The sequence below is a fragment of the Bombina bombina genome, chromosome 2, assembly GCF_027579735.1.
Source record: "Bombina bombina isolate aBomBom1 chromosome 2, aBomBom1.pri, whole genome shotgun sequence".
NCBI lineage: Eukaryota > Metazoa > Chordata > Amphibia > Anura > Bombinatoridae > Bombina > Bombina bombina.
Window position 1 is genome coordinate 58,869,862 of NC_069500.1, and position 20,105 is coordinate 58,889,966.

At 38.6% G+C, this 20,105-nt stretch overlaps 1 protein-coding gene across 1 annotated transcript in view; it reads right to left on the reverse strand.

The window, feature by feature from the left end:
• Nucleotides 1-271: 271 nt before the first annotated feature.
• PSTPIP2 (proline-serine-threonine phosphatase interacting protein 2) overlaps nucleotides 272-20,105 on the reverse strand; it is a 535,836-nt gene continuing 516,002 nt past the window's right edge. Inside the window, exons 13-15 of the mRNA XM_053701065.1 lie at nucleotides 6,305-6,327; nucleotides 2,690-2,744; nucleotides 272-1,446 (exon numbers count right to left, since the gene is read on the reverse strand). Coding sequence (XP_053557040.1) covers nucleotides 2,698-2,744; nucleotides 6,305-6,327 — 70 coding nt within the window. The 3' untranslated portion in view covers nucleotides 272-1,446; nucleotides 2,690-2,697. The remainder of the gene's footprint in view (nucleotides 1,447-2,689; nucleotides 2,745-6,304; nucleotides 6,328-20,105) is intronic.

Here is a 20,105-nt window from a genome sequence, read left to right on the forward strand (position 1 = left end):
ACAAGAAAGGATCCAAAGTGAAAGAGTGGAACCACTTATTCAGATGGATGGACTTATCCAGGTGTAAATAATTTTCCAGGTAGGTGGAAATGGAATCTGCACAGGTCATAAATATCTCTTCAAAGGAAAAAATGGATAATAGTGAAGTCTGTTTAGCAGGTTACACACATTTCACAAAAGAGGTTTAAAGAGCTATGCCTTAGCTCTCAGTGTTATAGGTGTGTAAGTACCAAACCCCTCGGCTACTACAGAGATACTGGAACTCCGGAGATAATATATAAAATATTTATTAAAAATATAGGTGAACAAATTACAGACAGAAATTCACAGGATTCGGCATATATGTAAAACAACCTCTGAGAAGAGAGCCTCAGACACCGTGCAATCCGGTAGGAGAATCAGGTTAAACTGTGTTGCTTACTCAAATCCGCCGCTTATAGTGAAATTGTATCCATAGTCCAAGCAAATATCCGACAATCGTTTCGCCACATGTAAGTCGCATTTCTCAAGGATGAAGTATCTTCATTATTCTCCAGTTTTTAAATGTCCAAATGTAAGATGATTGGTTCAACCATTTCTTTTGTCACTATGAGTCATACGGGTCAAGCCGATAGCATACGCTATCAACATTTAGCATTGCATAAGCAGATCGTATACGTATATGCCTTAAGACCGCTGCTTCTTAACTGCTGTTAGTATATATCAAATTCCTAACACCTCAATTTTTTTAAAACATACAGAATATTTTTAACATATTTAACATAATTTAAAAATGGTCTTACTATAATATAAAATATAACTCTAAAATTATAAAATTTCTGCCTGGGTTCGAACCCATAGATAAAACGGAAAAAACTTTTACAGGGTCATCCCTCACCACTGCACCAAATTGGTGATATATTAGTCAGTAGCTTTATTTAAAATAACGTGATTACAATAAAAATTAAAGATGATTAAAAATTATTTTAAAATATCCTATGTTTATTTCTTAAAAACATTATTACAACATCTAGACACAAAATATTTTTTACAGTTTTAAATATCATTGTTGCAACCTGTCAGAAATACACAGATTACATATAATCATAATAATTAATAACCAAAAAAGTACATTATATACAGGCACTTGTGGAAATTTGTATGTAGGAAAATCCAAATAGTGCTTAAATAGATCTTATTTTATTTCAATTCTCAGTGTGTGCTGTATGTTCGAACAAGTGGCTGTTTTGCTAATTCCAGGTTAATACATAGTTCATGAGGATTTGCATCCAGTGTAAATAGCTGTGGCAGAAATAGTCATTAAATAACACAGTTCATTTTAAGAACACGGTTGTTTTGAGTTTAGCTTGGTTTGTAAAACAGCTCCAATATTCAATTTACAAAACAAGGTCTCTGTGTTCATGATAGTGACATGGATAGAGTTCCATAGTATCGACTTGTGATCATCTAAAAAAATAGTACAAAAACAGTGAAATGTTAGACATGGAAAAGGAACATATCATAACTTTATCAAACTAATGGCATTCAGAGTTATAGAGAGAGGTCATCACCTATGGCAGGTGAGGTTGTCTGTGTGGATATGTTCGGGACCATTGTGGTACCCCTAAAGGGACAGTATAGTCAAAATTAAACTTTTCTTCAGAGCATGCAATTTTAAACAATTTTCCATTTACGGTTCATTCTCTTGGTATCCTTTGTTGAAGGAGCAACAATGCACTACTAAAGTAAAATGTTATCACTCGAGCAAAAGTGTGTGGATCTGTATGTATCTATGTATATATTTATGTGTATACATATGTATGTATACATTTATGTGTATGTGTGTACATATGTATGTGTATGTATTAATATGTATGTCTGTATATATGTATGTGTATGTATTTATATGTATGTGTGTACATATGTATGTGTATGTATTTATATGTATGTGTGTACATATGTATGTGTATGTATTTATATGTATGTGTGTACACATGTATGTGTATGTATTTATATGTATGTGTGTACATATGTATGTATACATTTATGTGTATGTGTGTACATATGTATGTGTATGTATTTATATGTATTTGTGTACATATGTATGTGTACATATACATATGTACATATACATACTGTATATCTACACACATACAAATCCACACAAACACACACACACACACACATAACATATATACACACCTTTGAGCACTACCCAGTCCAACACCTCATCATATACTATATCTCTTTGAATCACTGTTAAACCATTTATTATAAATATAGAACATATATGTATGTGAAATATTTTATTTTAATATATCACACATGTGATTTGTTATACTTTTATTCTAGTCCAAGGTCACGATATGGACAGCGGACCCTGCACTATTAATAGCACTCCACTTGTAATATAGGCCTAAATGCTATCACAATAAAAACAGGTTTAATTTTCCACAGAAGCATTTTCGTATACAAAAATAGATAGTAAAATTTTTTCTAGTATTTCTTGAAATGCACAGCAGAATTCAAAATGGTTTAACAAGATGTAGTAGAATATAAAAAATATATTACATTAATTAATACGTAGGTATATTCTATGATAGAAGTCAATTTGATTAAAATGATAAACATTTATTTTTATCTTCCATCTTTCTTTTATCTAAAAGGCAAAACTCGAAGCCAACACTTTGTTGCAAAGCTGAACACTTACGTTGTTTGCTACTGGTATACATTGTAATCACCAACCGTAGCGTAATCACCTTCCACTGAAACAAAGAAAAAACAAAACTAAAATGAGTTCATACAAAAATAAAAAGAAGTAGAGATGTTTGTATATGTACAGCAACATCTGCCCATCCTAGAAAGTCAAAACTTACAAGATGAATTTACATGGTCTAGATGTTAAAGTGATGGTAAATCCTAGCGTTCCAAAAACCCTAGGATTTACCATCGCTATAAATAAAAGCTACCTTCATTCATGAGATTTAACAAAATGCGTAAAAAGTACTTTTCTTCTGCCAAAGCTTTACTGCTAAACTAAGTGCCTCTGGTCCCCACGGCAAAGATCATTTTGTTCAATGAGGTGCCATTAGCCGTGCTAGCCATAGAGTACTGTGTCATAGGCCAGCACGGCTATTGGCTAATAGGTGGAAACGCCACCTCATTGAAAAAAATTTACTTTGCCATGGGCAGACAGAGGTGCTTAGTTTAGCAGTAAACCAGCGGCAGAAGAAAGGTTTACACACTTTTTTTTACTCATGAAGGTAGCCTTTATTTATAAGATGGTAAATCCTAGCGTTTTTGAAATGCTAGGATTTATCATTACTTTAAGGTTTGTCATCAACTGAAAATGTGTCATCAAAAAGGTCATTTGTGTCTGGGGTTCTATTTATGAGTTATGTTTGGGATTCTGTTTATTTTATGTCACATGCCTGACTTTTGCTTTATTTTGTTTTATTTTGGGTCAACAATGGATATCTTGCCTGCTTGTTGGAGCTACCAACCACATGAGCTTCAGGACACTCACTAGGACTACCTAGAAGCGTTCTCCTGTTCATATGGCGGAACAATAAGCTAAAGCGTGAAGCTTGGCAGTTTTACTAAAGTCGCTTACATTGAATCCACTGCAGTTAGAACAGGGTTGAGTTTAACAAGATGCATATGAGTACTAAATGTTTACTAACCTTATTTATATGGAGGTTTAAAGAACTGCATTTAAAGGGACATAAAATCCAGATTTTTTTCTTTCAAGATTTAGAAAGAGCATGCAATTTTAAACAACTTTCCAATTTACTTCTGTTATCTAATTTGCTTCATTCTCTTGGTATCTTTTGTTGAAAAGAATATCTAAATAGGCACAGTAGCTGCTGATTGGTGGCTGCACATAGATGTCTCGTGTGATTGGCTCACCCATGTGCATTGCAATTTTTTCAACAAAGGATATCTAAAGAATGAATCAAATTAGATAATAGAAGTAAATTGGAATGTTGTTCAAAATTGTAATCTCTATCTGAATCAAGAAAGAAAAAAAGAAAAAAATTTGGGTTTTGTGTCCCTTTAAAGAACTTTGTGATAAGAAAAGAAAATATTTTGATCATATTTTTCGACCACATCACATGCAAGGTGCATTATTAGAGAATTGTACTCATAGATTAACCTTGGACAATAGTTTTACTTTTTCACCAACGGACACAATCCTTTCATCTTTTTTTTTAAAATATTCACGGGTACATTTTTGAAGGGATTCCAATTGGAGATTTGTTTTTTTAAAATATATGGATATTTCTTACTTTTTTATGAGTTGTGATTTTAATATGTATTAGATAAATATTGATTTTAACCTCTTATTCTTGTTTGATTCTTAATATTCTTAATATAGATTTTTTTAAGTGGCGCACACAATTCTAGTATTTATTAATATTATTTATTATATTAAGATTGCTTTTTTAGGGTATTTAAAGGATTATATCTGTTTATAGTGTGTGTGAAAGAACAACAAGTATTCAGCAAAGGTTCTTTGTCAGTGTGTCTTTTAGAGAACATTTCAACCCTATACTAATTATATTTCTTGTAATAGTCATCTATGCTAGAATCCAGAGTTCTAGACAATTCCTTTCTCCCAGGTCACTATTGGTCCACAGCTCCTCAGAGATTTGTATATTGTTACATGTAACTTTAATAAAGGCCTTGTGTGGGCTAATACCATGATGTTATCCAGTTGTAAATCTATACTTCATACAGAAAAATCTATACAGTAACTTTGTCTATATAAACATCTATCTGCTACATTGTTAATTAAATGTCTAGGTTTTCTGGCTCCTGCTACAAGTTTACCACCCAAAGACCTAATTTCAGTCTGTTAGAAAGACTCTTTCAGGCCCATTTATCAAGCTCCGTACGGAGCTTGAAGGGCCGTGTTTCTGGCGAGTCTTCAGACTCGCCAGAAACACAAGTTATGAAGCAGCGGTCTAAAGACCGCTGCTCCATAACCCTGTCCGCCTGCTCTGAACAGGCGGACAGGAATCGCCGGACATCAACACGATCGAATACGATCGGGTTGATTGACAGCTCCCTGCTGGCGGCCGATTGGCCGCGAGTCAGCAGGGGGCGGCGTTGCACCAGCAGCTCTTGTGAGCTGCTGGTGCAATGTTAAATGCGGAGAGCGTATTGCTCTCCGCATTTAGCGAGGTCTTGCGGACCTGATCCGCAGTGTCGGATCAGGTCCGCAAGCCCTTTGATAAATGGGCCTGTTTGAATGGCTTTTCATCAGGTTTGTAAAGTCGGACAACATTCCAAATCACAAAAACCGTAAGTATAAATAGTTTTACTATATAGAGTTTTTTTTTCTATAGATCATTAGTTAAGCCACCAAATACCACCTCTTTTATCATAATCATATTAAAACTTGACAGTTTCGCTCAGAAATGATGACTGCCACCCTAAGATCATATTGACTAACGAATAAACTCAGTTCCACATCTTCATACTAAGCACTGCCATGCTGAAGCCCACATATTCTTGTACTCTGTGACACAAGAGTCGTTCATTCCCAAATCAGTGACATTGCTGGCTTTCTCATGTCTGTATTGTGTACTTCAGGTTAGTGTGCATAGAGCAAGAGTTTTACAGTTTTTCAGCAGGTGCATTGTATATATATAACTTTTAAATTATTTATAAAACTGTAAAGCCTTAAGCTCTGTATTGTGTGTGCTACCCTGAAGTGCAGGATACATCTGTGCAAAAAGCCGGCAACATCAGTGATCTGTGTTCACGACTATTCTCACAGATGCAAAAATCACTGATCCCACCAATCTGCTCCAGTAAAGGGTTAAAATATGGAAAGGGATCTGAAGAGAGCTACAGACACGGGAAATAAACCACTAGTATGGTGAGTAGTACCCTGTCTGTTATGTCATTAATAACATATATGTAGTAAGATATAAAGAGGGCCGGGCAGCCGGTGATATACTTTGGGGCAAATTATCAAGCTCCAAACTTGTCCGCCTGCTCTGAGGCCGCGGACATCAATCTGCCCAATCCTATACGATCGGGCTGATCGACACCCCCTACTAGTGGCTGATTGGCCGCAAATCTGCAGGGGGGGGGCATTGCACAAGCAGTTCACAAGAACTGCTTGTGCAATAATAAATGCCGACAGCTGGTGTGCGGTGGACATGATACGCTACATCGTATTATGTCCGCTCGCACATTAATAAATTGGCCCCTATGGATAAAACCCCATAAAGCAGGGACAGTGTTTATCTAATGAGAAAACAAATTCAGTCTGGACAGTTTGACTACATCTTCACATCAATTTGTTTGTTACCTGGAGCTGGTATCGGGGCCCGTCTAAAAAAGGAAACAATATATTATTAGACATGTAGTTGCCTCATGTACTGTGCATTTTATAACCATCTAGAAAGGCTTTTGTTGGTGCTTCCTGGCAGTAAATTTTACAACTGTTACAGCATCTCAGTCTATAGGTTTCATTTGTGATAATTCTCTCTCTTCTTTTAACAACTATGTTCCTCAATGCAATGATGATGGACTAATGGAATACTGTACTAGTAATTAAAAGGGTTATGAAAGGATTCAGATAAATCACACAATTTTAAACAGCTTACCACGTAATCAAATGTGCTTTATTCACTTGGTATCCTTTGTTAAAGGAGCAGCAATGCACTACTGGGAGCTAGCTGAACACCTCAGGGAAGACAATAACAAGAGGCATATACAGTATGTGCAGCCGCCAATCAGAAGCTAGCCTCCAGTAATGCTTTGCTGATCCTTAAGCTACCTAGGTATGCTTTTAAAAAAAAGATATCAAAAGAACAAAACAAATTAGATAAAAGAACCAAATTGGAAAGTTGTTTAAAATCAGATGCTCTTTCAAAATTATAAAAGAATAAAAAAAAAAGGTTTCAAGTCTCTTTAAAACTGTACAATTATGGAGCTCACTTGAGATTGTTATATACAGTGGTTAATCATGCGTAATAAAATGAAACCTTTGCATTAAACATTCATTGTTTGTTTTGCTATAAAAGCCCTTGTTTTTGTATAAAATGTTTACAAAACACAAATTGTGTAACCTATGTTTGTTTCTAAAGCTGCATATTGTTTAGCTCAGCAGAAAACTAATTTATACAATATATACAAGGTTACACTTATACATGAGGCAGAAACATTACCAACTTACACAGTTCAATGGAAAAGGGATTTTGAAATAGATATTGAGTGTAAATCATGGTTAAAAGATTTTAGACTAGTAAAACAATCCTCTGTATCAGCTAATATCCAAGAATCCCACATCAAATTATTAAGCAGATGGTATCTCACACCATCAAGATTGCATAAAATGTACCCATCACTTAGCTCTTCACATATGGTGGCACTGCCCCAAACTGAAAAATGTCTGTCGGGAGTTCTAGAAATAATCTGAGATCCTAAACAATCCTATCCCAAATATTCCGGAAATACTACTTTTCCTTTCCCTACCTAAACTACAAAATGAGGCACATCTGGCCTTATTATTAATAATGCTTACAGGAGCTAAAAAATGAATTCCTAAAAAATGGAAAACGTAAAATCTCCCTACAATTGATGAATCCCAGGTTAATGAAATACTCCTTATGGAAAGATATCATTACCTGAAAATTCACAAACTAGAGGTTCATGAAACCATATTAGCAATATGGAATAACACCATTTAACTCAAAGTTACGATTCTTACTTCTGACCCATGTCTATCATTGTAATAACTCTGCTATGTGCTAAATAACACACATATTTCACAAAAATGGCCTCCTTCCCCTCCCCTTTTTTTTCCCTCTCTCTAGTCCTCTTTCCCCTTCCCTCCTTGTTCTATTCCCCCCCCCCCTATTCTCTTACTAATAAACTTTATAACTTCCTCTCTCATCTTACTTAGTTCTTAATTCATGCTCACTCTAAGGGTATTAAAGAAAAAGGTAAAACCCTGTAATATTATAGCTCACAACCTCAGTATTTGGTATTAACAGACTTTTATGGCGATGAAACCTATTGGTTGTGGACCTATATATGATGTGAAAAATATCTCAGTTCTCTTTGTTAAAACACTTACATCACAAGAAAAACCAGAATGTCTGTAACTGAATTTATGCATCCTAATTGTTATTGTTCTTTTACATCAATAAAGCTTTTTTTTAAAAAAAAAAAAACTTTGTTGCCTTAAATTAATTCACCGTTATATACAGTTGTATTTATGCAAGTGCTAACATTGCTCTGTCCAACTCTAATATTGCAGGCAAATAGTTCTTTGTTACTAGTTTTCTTATAGACAAAATCACAGATATATACAAGTCTGAGTAGGAAGAATGATATAAAAATGTAAAAAAGGAGAAATATGAAAAGAAAGTACAGTGGAGAAGGAAGTGAGATACCAGGTGTTTAACTTGACCTAACTTGGCAACCCCTCCAACCCCACCCCAAGTTAACTGTGCCTTTTATTGTTGTTTGCAATTAGGAGAAGCAAAGCCAGTAGTCAGTCAGGAGCAAGAGGAAATAATCCTTTGTGACTGAAAGCCGCTCTTCTATTTCTGTTAGTCAGCACCAGAGCATCTGTACTTCCTGTACAAATATGGTGTAGGCTTTGCTCTATAGCAACACTGTGGCGGCCATCTTGGAACCCTGCCACCACTAATTTTAAATACAAATCCAAACAGAATCCTTAAAGGGACATAATACTCATATGCTAAATCACTTGAAACTGATGCAGTATAACTGTAAAAAGCTGACAGGAAAATATCACCTGAGCATTTCTATGTAAAAAAGATATTTTACTCCACAATCTCCTCAGCTCAGCAGAGTAAGTTCTGTGTAAAAAGTTATACTCAACTGCTCCCAGCTGTAGGTAAAAATAAAAAAAAATAAAGAAATGAACAGCAGCCAATCAGCATCAGCAGTGCTGAGGTCATGAACTCTTACTGTGATCTCATGAGATTTGACTTAACTCTCATGAGATTTCATAGTAAGCTTCCTTTACCTGATTGGTGAAATAATAGGAGAGTTCACGAGGCTCATCCTTTCAGCTGTCCCAGGACAGACACACTAAAATGCTGCTTAGAAATCCTTTACAATGGTAGGTGGCTACTGAGGAACTGTTGAGGTAAAATATCTTTCTTTTTTACATAGAGATGTTCAGGTGATATTTTCTAGTCAGCTTTTTACAGCTATGCTGCATCACTTTCAAGTGTTTAAACATTTGGGTATTATGGCCCTTTAAACTGTGAGCCCTTTGTTTAGCAATGCCATTACTGATGTTGAGTCAGGTCTAAATTGAGAGACCTTTGATACTCTTGTGAACTGGTGAGACAAGGTATATTATGCTGGTTGATGGACAAGGGAAATGGTAGAATGACAGGAAAGGCGTAGGGCTTGTAACACAAGAAGAGATATTTAGTTGTTACTGGAGAGAGCAGGAAAGAAAGATGGCTGGGAATAAATCAAAATAGGTCAAATAGGTGACATCAAAGTCAACAAAAAAATTAAATATAGATCCACTGGTAAATCTAATGCATTTAGAAACTCTTAACTATAGTTTATATGTTTTATTTTATTTTACTACAAATGAATCATTCTCCAATATGTAAACCTCAGAGACCTTTCAGATCTTGGCTGTAGTCTGTCCTTTTTAAATGACATTAAACTCTAAGGGCCAGATTACAAGTGGAGCGATATTTTGAAGTCCTGCTTAAGCACTAACTCTGCTAGAAGTAAGATTTTTGGGTTTGTCGGGTAGTGCTCGTATTACAAGTTGAAAGTAAAAAGTTTCTGCTTGCACGCTGATCCAACACGTGCAAAAAGACAAATTTAGTATATCGTGACTACGTTAACGTATTTACCAATTGAAGTCAATGGACAAAAAAAGTGGAAAAAACACTTGTGTGCAAACCCAATCACATATTCTCAAGTGCGCTAACCCGACATGAAAATATGAATATTTCACATTTCAATGTTCTTCACATAGAGGAATATGTTCTATTTATTCATCAATATATTTTTCTACATATATCTGATGGTTATTTGGTACAATATATACAGTATCTATACCTATATATATAGATGATTATATATAGGTATATATATATATATGTGTATATATATATATATATATATATATACAAACACACATACAGCTATATATAGAAATATCTATTTAAAAATACATATAACATTCTGATATATACAGAACATTGTAATGTGAAATATTTACAGTAAATACACACTATAACACTTTTTTAAATATAAATATTGCATATTTATTTATATGTGAATATATGTCTGTAAATACATATATACGCACACACACACAAAATAACTCAACACACAGCCATTAATGTCTAAATCGTTGGCAACAAAAGTTAGTACACCCCTAAGATACTGCCCTGCGGCCCAGTCTCCGAAGGGAGGGGATCATGCTCTGCATCAGTATGTCACAGTACATGTTGACATTTATCAATGAACTGTAGCTCCCCAGCGCCGGCAGCACTCATGCAGGCCCAGAACATGACACTCCCACCACCATGCTTGACGGTAGACAAGACACACTTGTGTTTGTACTCCTCCCCTGGTTGCCGCCACACATGCTTGACACCATCTGAATCAAATAAGTTTATCTTGGTCTCATCGGACCACAGGACATGGTTCCAGTAATACATGTCCTTAGTCTGCTTGTCTTCAGCAAACTGTTTGCGTGCTTTCTTCTGCATCATCTTTATAAGAGGCTTCCTTCTGGGACGACAGCCATGCAGACCAATTTGATGCAATGTGTGGCGTATGGTCTGAGCACTGACAGGCTGACCCCCCACACCTTCAACCTCTGCAGCAATGTCTATTTCCCAAAGACAACCTCTAGATATGACGCTGAGCACGTGGACTCAACTTCTTTGGTCGACCATGGCGAGGTCTGTTCTAAGTGGAACCTGTCCTGTGAAACCGCTGTATGGTCTTGCCCACCGTGCTACAGCTTAGTTTCAGGATCTTGGCAATCTTCTTATAGCCTAGGCCATCTTTATGTAGAGCAACAATTCTTTTTTTCAGATTCTCAGAGAGTTCTTTGCCATGAGGTGCCATGTTGAACTTTCAGTGACCAGAATGAGAGAGTGTGAGACAGCGATAACACCAAATTTAACACACCTGCTCCTCATTCACACCTGAGACCTTGTAACACTTACGAGTCACATGACACCGGGGACGGAAAATGGCTAATTGGGCCTAATTTGGACATTTCCACTTAGGGGTGTACTCACTTTTGCTGCCAATGATTTAGACATTAATCGCTGTGTGATGAGTTATTTTGAGGGGACATCAAATTTACACTGTTATACAGGCTGTACACTCACTTACTTTACATTGTAGCAAAGTGTAATTTCTTCAGGGTTGTCACATGAAAAGATATAATTAAATATTTACAAAAATGTGAGGGGTGTACTCACTTTTGTGAGATACTGTATGTATATATTTAGACGTATATGTTTGTATCTCTATGCTAAAGCCCTTTGCCTTTTTTTTCCCTAACACCTGAGACCTCATATATTTGGGCCCTTATATCTTTTTGTGCTTTTTTTTTTAAAATAAGTTTTATTGGATAGTGTTATTATGAGTGTAACTGTACTTTTAAATGTATTTTTTTATGTGTTTTGTGACACTTTTTTGTTTTGCAAAACAGTCAACCAGAGCCCTGACTCTGAGGTCGCACTATCCCAACACATGTTAAAGGTATAGGAAAGTCAAAATTAAACGTGCATGATTCAGATAGAGCATTTCATTTTAAGACACTTTTAAATTCACTTCTATTTTCAAACGTGCTTCGTTCTCTTAGTATCCGTTGTTAAAAAAGAATACGCACATATCATACACTAGTGGGAGCTGCTGCTTATTGGTGCCTGCAAACATTTGTCTCTTGTGATTGGCTAAATAGATGTGTTCAGCTAGCTGTCAGTAGTGCAATGCTGTTCCTTCAGCAATGGATAACAAGAGAATGAAGCAAATTTGATCATAGAAGTAAATTGGAAAGTTGTTTAAAATGGTATGTTCTATCTGAATCATAAAAGAAACATTTGGGGTTTACTATACCTTTAACTTTAATTACGCTCAAGCAATCATGTTTACTTCCAACTTGTAATACAAGCGCTACATCCAATGCACGCAAACAGCCGCGATAAACCCAATATCGCTTGTGTGTAACGCGTCCTCTGGCCCTAAGTATATTTCACGCACCTCCATCTAATTATGGGTGCTGCAATTATGAAACCTAGGTTACACTGCAGGTATCTAAAGTAGAGTTGCTGCACATGTGCAAATACCTCAGCACTGCAGTGAAAGCTAAATTTCAACATGGTGACTGGCAGCCATGATTAAAAGGAGGCGGAGAATAACCTCAATACTATGCTAATAAAATGTACTTAGTATTTATTGTTCCTTTTAAGGGATAAGAAACCCAAATATTTTTCTTTTATGTTTCAGATAGAGCCTACAATTTAGGAAGTTTACTTAATTCCTTTGGTATTCTTTTTTGAAAGAACATCATTGCACTACAGGGAGCTAGCTGAACACATTGGGTGAACCAATGACAAGAGGCATATATGTGCAGCACCAATCAGCAGCTAGCTTTCAGTAGGGCATTACAGCTCCTGAACCAAGCTAGGTATTCTTTTCAACAAATGATACCAAGAAAACAAAGCAAATTTGATGATAGACTTAAATTAGAAAGTTGTTTAAAATTGTATGCTCTACCTGAAACAGGAAATACTTTTTGGGGCTTCATATCCCTTTAATAACCTTATGCAATTCTGAGTTTTTATTAAGTGTTAGCAGTTTTCTAAGTTATATGCAAGGGTCAGAACTTTATTTAAAACTAGGGAATCTTCACAAGAGCCTGGACTAAATCAGAATGAAAAAGGCTCCACAGAATAAATGAAACTGGAGAGACGGATGTGTATATTGAAGTTGCCCATATTAGTTTTAAAGGAACAGTAGCTGTTTATTATTATTTTTTATTATTATCAGGTATTTGTAGAGCGCCAACAGATTCCGCAGCGCTGTTTACCTTGGGTACAATAATCTTCTCTGGACTCTAATAGGAATGAGGACTCTGTATCTGTCCTACATACGCCTTAACTTGATATCAATCAAACTTGTTATATATTAAAAACTTGTCAATAGTTAAATAATGCTTTCCAGTGCTTGCAGCTATTTGTTTATGTAGGACTATATTCTTCACGTGCACACCTATGACTACTAGATTATATATGACCCAGACTTGCAATGTTTCTGCTTTTAAATTTCAGGCAAACTGCTCCTTCTAATACTGTTTCTTGTGTATGGTCTGTGTGATGTGATGTACTTTGTCTTCTCTTATAGTGAACTAATCCTGGGACTACCTGTGATCTGCTAATCCACTGCTATAAGGATTTCAGTTACATATATTATCTAGACTAGTGTTTTTCAACCGCGGTCCTCAAATACCGCCAACAGGTCGGGTTTTCGTTATAGCTGAACCAGTGCACAGGTCAAGTAATCAGCTGATCAGTAACCATGGTTACTAACCTGCTCTCATCCAACAGCTGATTATTTCACCTGTGCACTTGGTTCAGCTATAATGAAAACTTGGCCTGTACTTGAGGACCGCCGTTGAGAAACAATGATCTAGACCCAATATACTGGTATTGTTTGTATACAAAAAATTGTATTTGAAGTTCCATGGTGAGGATAAAGAAGATGATCTCTTGCTGAAGACTGAAAATTCTTCTACTGGACAGGTGAGGAAAACGTGATGATCATATATATATATTATAGAAGTTTAGTAAGAAAAAATGGTTCATATTAACCAGCAGTCTGGAGCCACAGTTATAAAGGCACACAAAACCCAATTTTTTTCTTTCATGATTCAGATAGAGCATGCAATTTTAAGCAACTTTCTCATTTACTCCTGTTATCAATTTTTCTTTGTTCCCTTGGTATCTTTATTAGAAAAGCAGGAATGTAAGCTTAGGAGCTAGCCCATTAAATAACAGCTGTGTGAGTTTGATCAGATTGAGAAGATGGAACCAGTAGGAAAAGCACTTCTATAATGACTTGCATAGACTTTAGGCCACTGCTTACTCTGTTGTATTATTTGCTCCATTAGAGGGCGCTATTGTGTAATATCTTTACTAGTTTTACCAACAATATTGGACTCAAATGAAACAGGAGAGAAGCAAGACTGTTAAATGGATAGGAAAAATCAGTTTTTCTTTGTTCTATTGCAATCGTTTGTTGAAAATCAGGGACTAATGCTTAGGAGCCAGACCATTTCTGGTGCACTATATGGCAGCAGTGTTGCAAGAATGTTATCCATTATCAAGAGCACTATTTCCTGCCATGTAGTGATCCAGATGCCTACTTAGGTATCTCTTCCACACAGAAAATCATGGGAGCAAAGCTAATTGGATAATAGAAGTATAACTAACTATTGCAGCACATTAGTTTGATCACATTAGTTTTAAGTGAATATCAAACATTTGGACATCTGTTCTTTCAAACAAAGGTAACATAAATTCTATTTTAAAATAGAAAAATTAAAGGGCCGTTATAGTAAAAAAAAAATGACATGCTGTAATCTGCTAGAACATGTAATTGTAAGCCTATCAACCCCAGAATATTGTCTGTTTAACCCCCGCAAACTGGTTAAACACACAGTAGGAATATTGCTCAGGACTCACAGAGCACTGCTGGTCCAGTGCAGAAAAAGCATCTGATCCAATCAGTAGAGCTAGACGCACGAATCACATGTGATACCAGCAGTGCTCTGCAAGTCCCAAGTGGTATTTCAGCTGTGTCTTTGGTCGATAGTCTTAAAATTACAAAATTACAAGCTCTAACGGATGGGAGCATATATTAAATTACACTGACTGCTACATACAGCAGCCTACAGGCTCAGTTTAGCCGTGGCTCTCTGATTCCAAGTAGCTCTCTGTTCCAAGTGGCAGAGTTACTCACTGGAGGTGGAAACTGTAGTCCCACTAACAGGTAAACGTAATAACTATTCTTTTACACAATGCTCTCTATGTCTTTTCTGTTCTTTCTGTCTGCCCTTCTCCTGAAACTCACTACATGTCCCTAAAAACAACAACCCCCACACTATCCATATCTCACCCTCCCTTCTCTCATCCCCTATGCTGTCCTCTCATGAACTACTTTGTTTCTTTAGAAGCACTTCCCCCTCTAACTCTCCTGTGTCTAATCATACGCGCTCCTACAAGTCTCACTCTCACCTTCTGTCACTCTCACTGCTACTACTGCTTGCTGCCGGTGACTTCTCTCCTAACCCTGGCCCTGCAGCAATCACCACACTTTTACACTCTTGCTCTGTCTCCCACTGCAAAAACTCTAGGTCACGCAATACTAACAATCTCATCTCCATTAACCCACAGCGCTTATCCCCTCTCTTTTCTTGTGCCCTCTGGAATGCTCGCTCTGTCTGTAACAAACTTACAACTGTTCACGACCTGTTGGTTTCCAACACTTTCAACCTTTTAGCAATTACTGAAACCTGGCTATCTTTCTCTGACACTGCTTCCATTGCTGCTCTCACACACGGTGGTCTTCACTGTAGCCACACACCTAGGCCAGGTGAGAGACATGGTGGCGGTGTTGGCATATTACTCTTCCCCCTCCTGCTCCTATCAGCTCCTATCTCCATTTCCATCTTTCTCCTTTTCTTCCTTTGAAGTCCACTGCATTCGCCTGTTCTCCCCCCTCTCTCTCAGAGTGGCAGTTATCTATCGCCCCCCTGCACCAACCTCCCAATTCCTTGACAACTTTTCTGCCTGGGTTCCTTACATTCTCTCTACAAATACACCTTCTCTAATTCTGGGGGACTTCAACATCCCCATTGACAACCCATCTGCCCCTGCTGCCTCTAAACATCTATCACTCAATAACTCCTTCGGCCTCTCACAATCTACCCTATTCCCTACCCACCGTGATGGACACTATTGATCTGGTATTTTCCTATTTCTGCTCTCTCTCTGATGTTGCCTGTCACCCATTTCCCATCTCAGACCACCATCTACTCACCTTTAATCTTCATATACAGACTAGACCTACTTCTCCCACTCGCCCCGCACCTGTAGAAATCTGCACACTGTTGACCCTCCCCAACTCTCCAACCTTATTCAAATACGTTTCCCCCACACTTCCACGATATCCTGCCCTGACCTTGCTATAACCCACTATAACAATACCCTCTCCTCTGCACTTGACACTCTCGCTCCGCCCCAACTTTGCAAAGCCCCACGTTGTCAGCTCCAGCCCTAGCACTCCCAGGAAACACACCACCTGCAAAAATGCTCCCGCACTGGTGAACGTGCCTGGAGGAAATCTCGCTCTGAACCTGATTTCATGCACTATAAGTTAATTCTTCACTCTTACACCTCTGCCCTTCACCTAGCTAAGCAAACCTACTTCTCTTCTCTTATATACACTCACTCTTCTCCATTTTCAAATCTCTCCTCTACCCACCTGCACCTTCCCCCTCATCTGCATTCAGTGCCCAAGACCTGGCTGACTACTTTTTCAATAAAACACTTACCATCTGAAGAAACATCCCAATACAAGCCTGCAATCTCACAACTTTGCTCCCAGTCACCCCCTCTGCCACTTTCTGCACCCTCCTCCCAACCACTGAGAGTGAAGTGGCTTCCATATTGTATTCCTCACACCTCACTACCTGCCCCCTATTCCTTCACATGTAATACCTTCTCTGTCTCCCATCCTCACTCCTACTCATATATTCAACCTATCCCTTTCTACCAGCTCATTCTCTGCCTTCTTCAAACATGCAAAGGTCACCCCTATCCTCAAAAAACCCTCCCTTGACCCTAACTCTCCTGCAAACTACCGCCCCATATCACTGCTCCCGCTAGCTTAAAAAATCCTGGAAAACCTAGCTTTTGATCACCTAACCCACTTCCTGTCCTCCAACTCATTGCTCGACCACCTGCAATCTGGCTTCCGTCCCCAACACTCAACTGAAACTGCCCTCACCCTGGTTACTAACTATCTCCTTTCTGCTAAAAACAAAGGCTACTACTCTATACTCATCTTACTTGACCTCTCTGCTGCCTTTGACACTGTTGACCATCCCCTTCTCCTACGGATCCTCAGCTCTCTTGGGCTCTGTGACACTGCCCTCTCCTGGATTCACTCTTATCGCTCTGACAGATCTTTCTCTGTTTCTTTTGCTGGTGACTCCTCTCCATTGCCTCTGTTTGTTTGAGTACCTTAAGGCTCTGTCCTGGGTCCTCTACTCTTCTCTATTTAAACTTCTTCACTAGGTAAACTTATCAACAGCTATGGCTTCAACTACCACCTCTATGCTGATGATACCCAGATCTACCTTTCCACCCCTGCACTCTCTCCTTCTGTCAATTCTCATGCTTATCTGCATTTCCTTCTGGATGGCCTCTTACCACCTAGAAATAAACATGTCCAAGACCGAACTTCTTCTAATCGCCCCTCTAACTCTACTCCAGTTTCTAATTTTTACATCACTGTTGGCGGCACCACTATCTCCCCATCACCCAATGTCCGCTGCCTCGGAGTCACACTCAAATCTGTCTTTTATTCCCCACATCCAATTGCTCTCTTCATCCTGCCGCAACCACCTACGGAATATCTCAAAAATTTGTCCGTTTCTGAGTGCTGAAACAACTAAACAGCTAATCCACTCCCTGGTAATTTCCCGACTTGACTACTGTAATAACTTATAATAGCTTAATATCTGGCCTCCCTCTCTCCCGTCTCTCTCCCATTCAATCCATCCTAGATGCATCTGCAAGGCTAATCCACCTCTCTCTCGGCTCTGTTTCTGCTGCACCTCTCTGTGAGTCCCTTCACTGGCTCCCCATTCACAGCAAAATTAAATTCAAAATTCTCACCCTGACCTACAAAGCCCTCACCAATGCTGCCCCACCCTACCTGTCCTCACTCATCAATAAATATACTCCAGCTCGCCCCCTAAGTTCCAACAATGACCTTCTTCTTGCGTTCTCTACCATCACCTCCTCTCATGCTAGACTACAGGACTTCTCTCATGCGACACCAACCCTCTGGAACGCACTTCCTCGAGCTGTCAGACTTTCCACTAACCTCTCCTCCTTTAAACGTTCCCTAAAGACCTTTTTGTTCAGGGAAGCTTATCACGAAATCAGTAACAAATTAACTTCACTTACCCAACAGTTGCCCTCATTTATCTCCTCACTAATATCATTCTCACCTTTGAGGTCCCCACCTCCTGTTTCCCATCCTCCTACCCATCTAGATTGTTCCCATGGGAATAGGGCCCTCAATTCCCCCTGTATTTGTCTGTAAAATGTTGTCTCTTATTGTATTGTTTCTCCGTTGTACTTTTATCCTTGTACCCATGGGCAGCGCTGCGGAATCTGTTGGCGCTTTATAAATGAAGAATAATAATAATATATTTTTTTTTACTATAACGGCCTTTTAATTAAACATTTGTTAAATAGCAACAACTGATAGTAGCAAAAATGTTGAGGGGGCATATTTGTTCTACCATCAAATGTCTTAAAGGGACATGAAACCCAAATTTTTTCTTTCATGATTGAGATAGAGGGGTCAATTTATTAATGTGCGAGCGAACATGATACAATGTAGCGTATCATGTCCACTGCACATCGATAAATGCCAACAGCATATGCTGTCGGCATTTATCATTGCACCAGCAGTTCTTGTGAACTGCTGGTGCAATACCGCCCCCTGCAGATTCGGGTGTCAATCAACCCGATCGTATTCGAACGGGTTGATTTCTGTCTGCCGCCTCAGAGCAGGCGGACAGGTTATGGAGCAGTGGTCTTTAGACCGCTGCTTCATAACTTCTATTTCCGGCGAGCCTTCAGGGGCATCAAGCTCCACACAGAGCTTGATAAATTGACCCCAGAGAATAGAATTTTAGTTTCTAATTAACTTTTATTATCAAATTAGCTTTGTTCTCATGTTATTCTTTGTTGAAGAGATATCTAAATAGGGAGCACTACCTGACAGGAAATAGTGCTGTCATCTACTGCAGTGTTTCTTAACCACGGTCCTCAAGTACCCCCAAAAGGCAAGGTTTTCATAATAGCTGAACCAGTGCAGGAGTGAAGTAATCAGCTGATCAGTAACCATGGTTACTAACCTGCTCTCACCCATCAGCTGATTATTTCACCTGTGCTCTAGTTCAGCTATATAATGAAAACCTGGTCTGTTGGGGGTACTTGAGTGCCGCAGTTGAGAAACATTGATCTAGTGCTCTTGCTAATGTATAACATTGTTGCAAAACTGCTGCCATATAGTGCTGCAGACACATGCACACTCCTGAGCTTACCTTCCTGCTTTTCAACAAAGGATAACAAGAAAACGAAAAAAAAATGATAAAATAATTAAGTTGGAAAGTTGTTTAAAATTGTATGTTCTATGTGAATCATACATTAATATTTTTGGCTTTTATGTCCCTTTAAGTTTTTTTGTAGCTCAACCACTTATGGCACAGAGGAATATGGGTAAAATGTAAAACAAAATATATCACAGTGATAGGTTCTTAACCCCTTAACGACCAAGGACGTACGCCACACGTCCTCAAAAAAAATACAGTTAATGACCGAGGACGTGTGGCATACGTCCTTGGTCTGGAAAGCAGCTGGAAGCGATCCTGCTCGCTTCCAGCTGCTTTCCGGTTATTGCAGTGATGCCTCGATATGGAGGCATCCTGCAATAACCCCCCTTGGCCATCCGATGCAGTGAGAGCCACTCTGTGGCCCTCTCTGCACCGGACATCGATGGCCAGTATCGTTGGTGGGAGCTTACGTGGGAGGCGGGTGGGCGGCCATCGATGCTCTGTGTGGAGTGGAGGGGGGCGGGATCGTGGGCGGGACCTACGGGGGCGCGCACAGGAGCACGCACGTGCATGGGGGTGGTGGGCGGGCACGTGCACAGGGCGGGAGCGGGTGGGAACCGCTACACTACAGAAAAAAAGTATTAAAAATTGAATCTAAGGGATCTGGAAGGGGTTGGGGGTTGGTCTTGGTGGGGGGGGGGGGAATGCTACACTA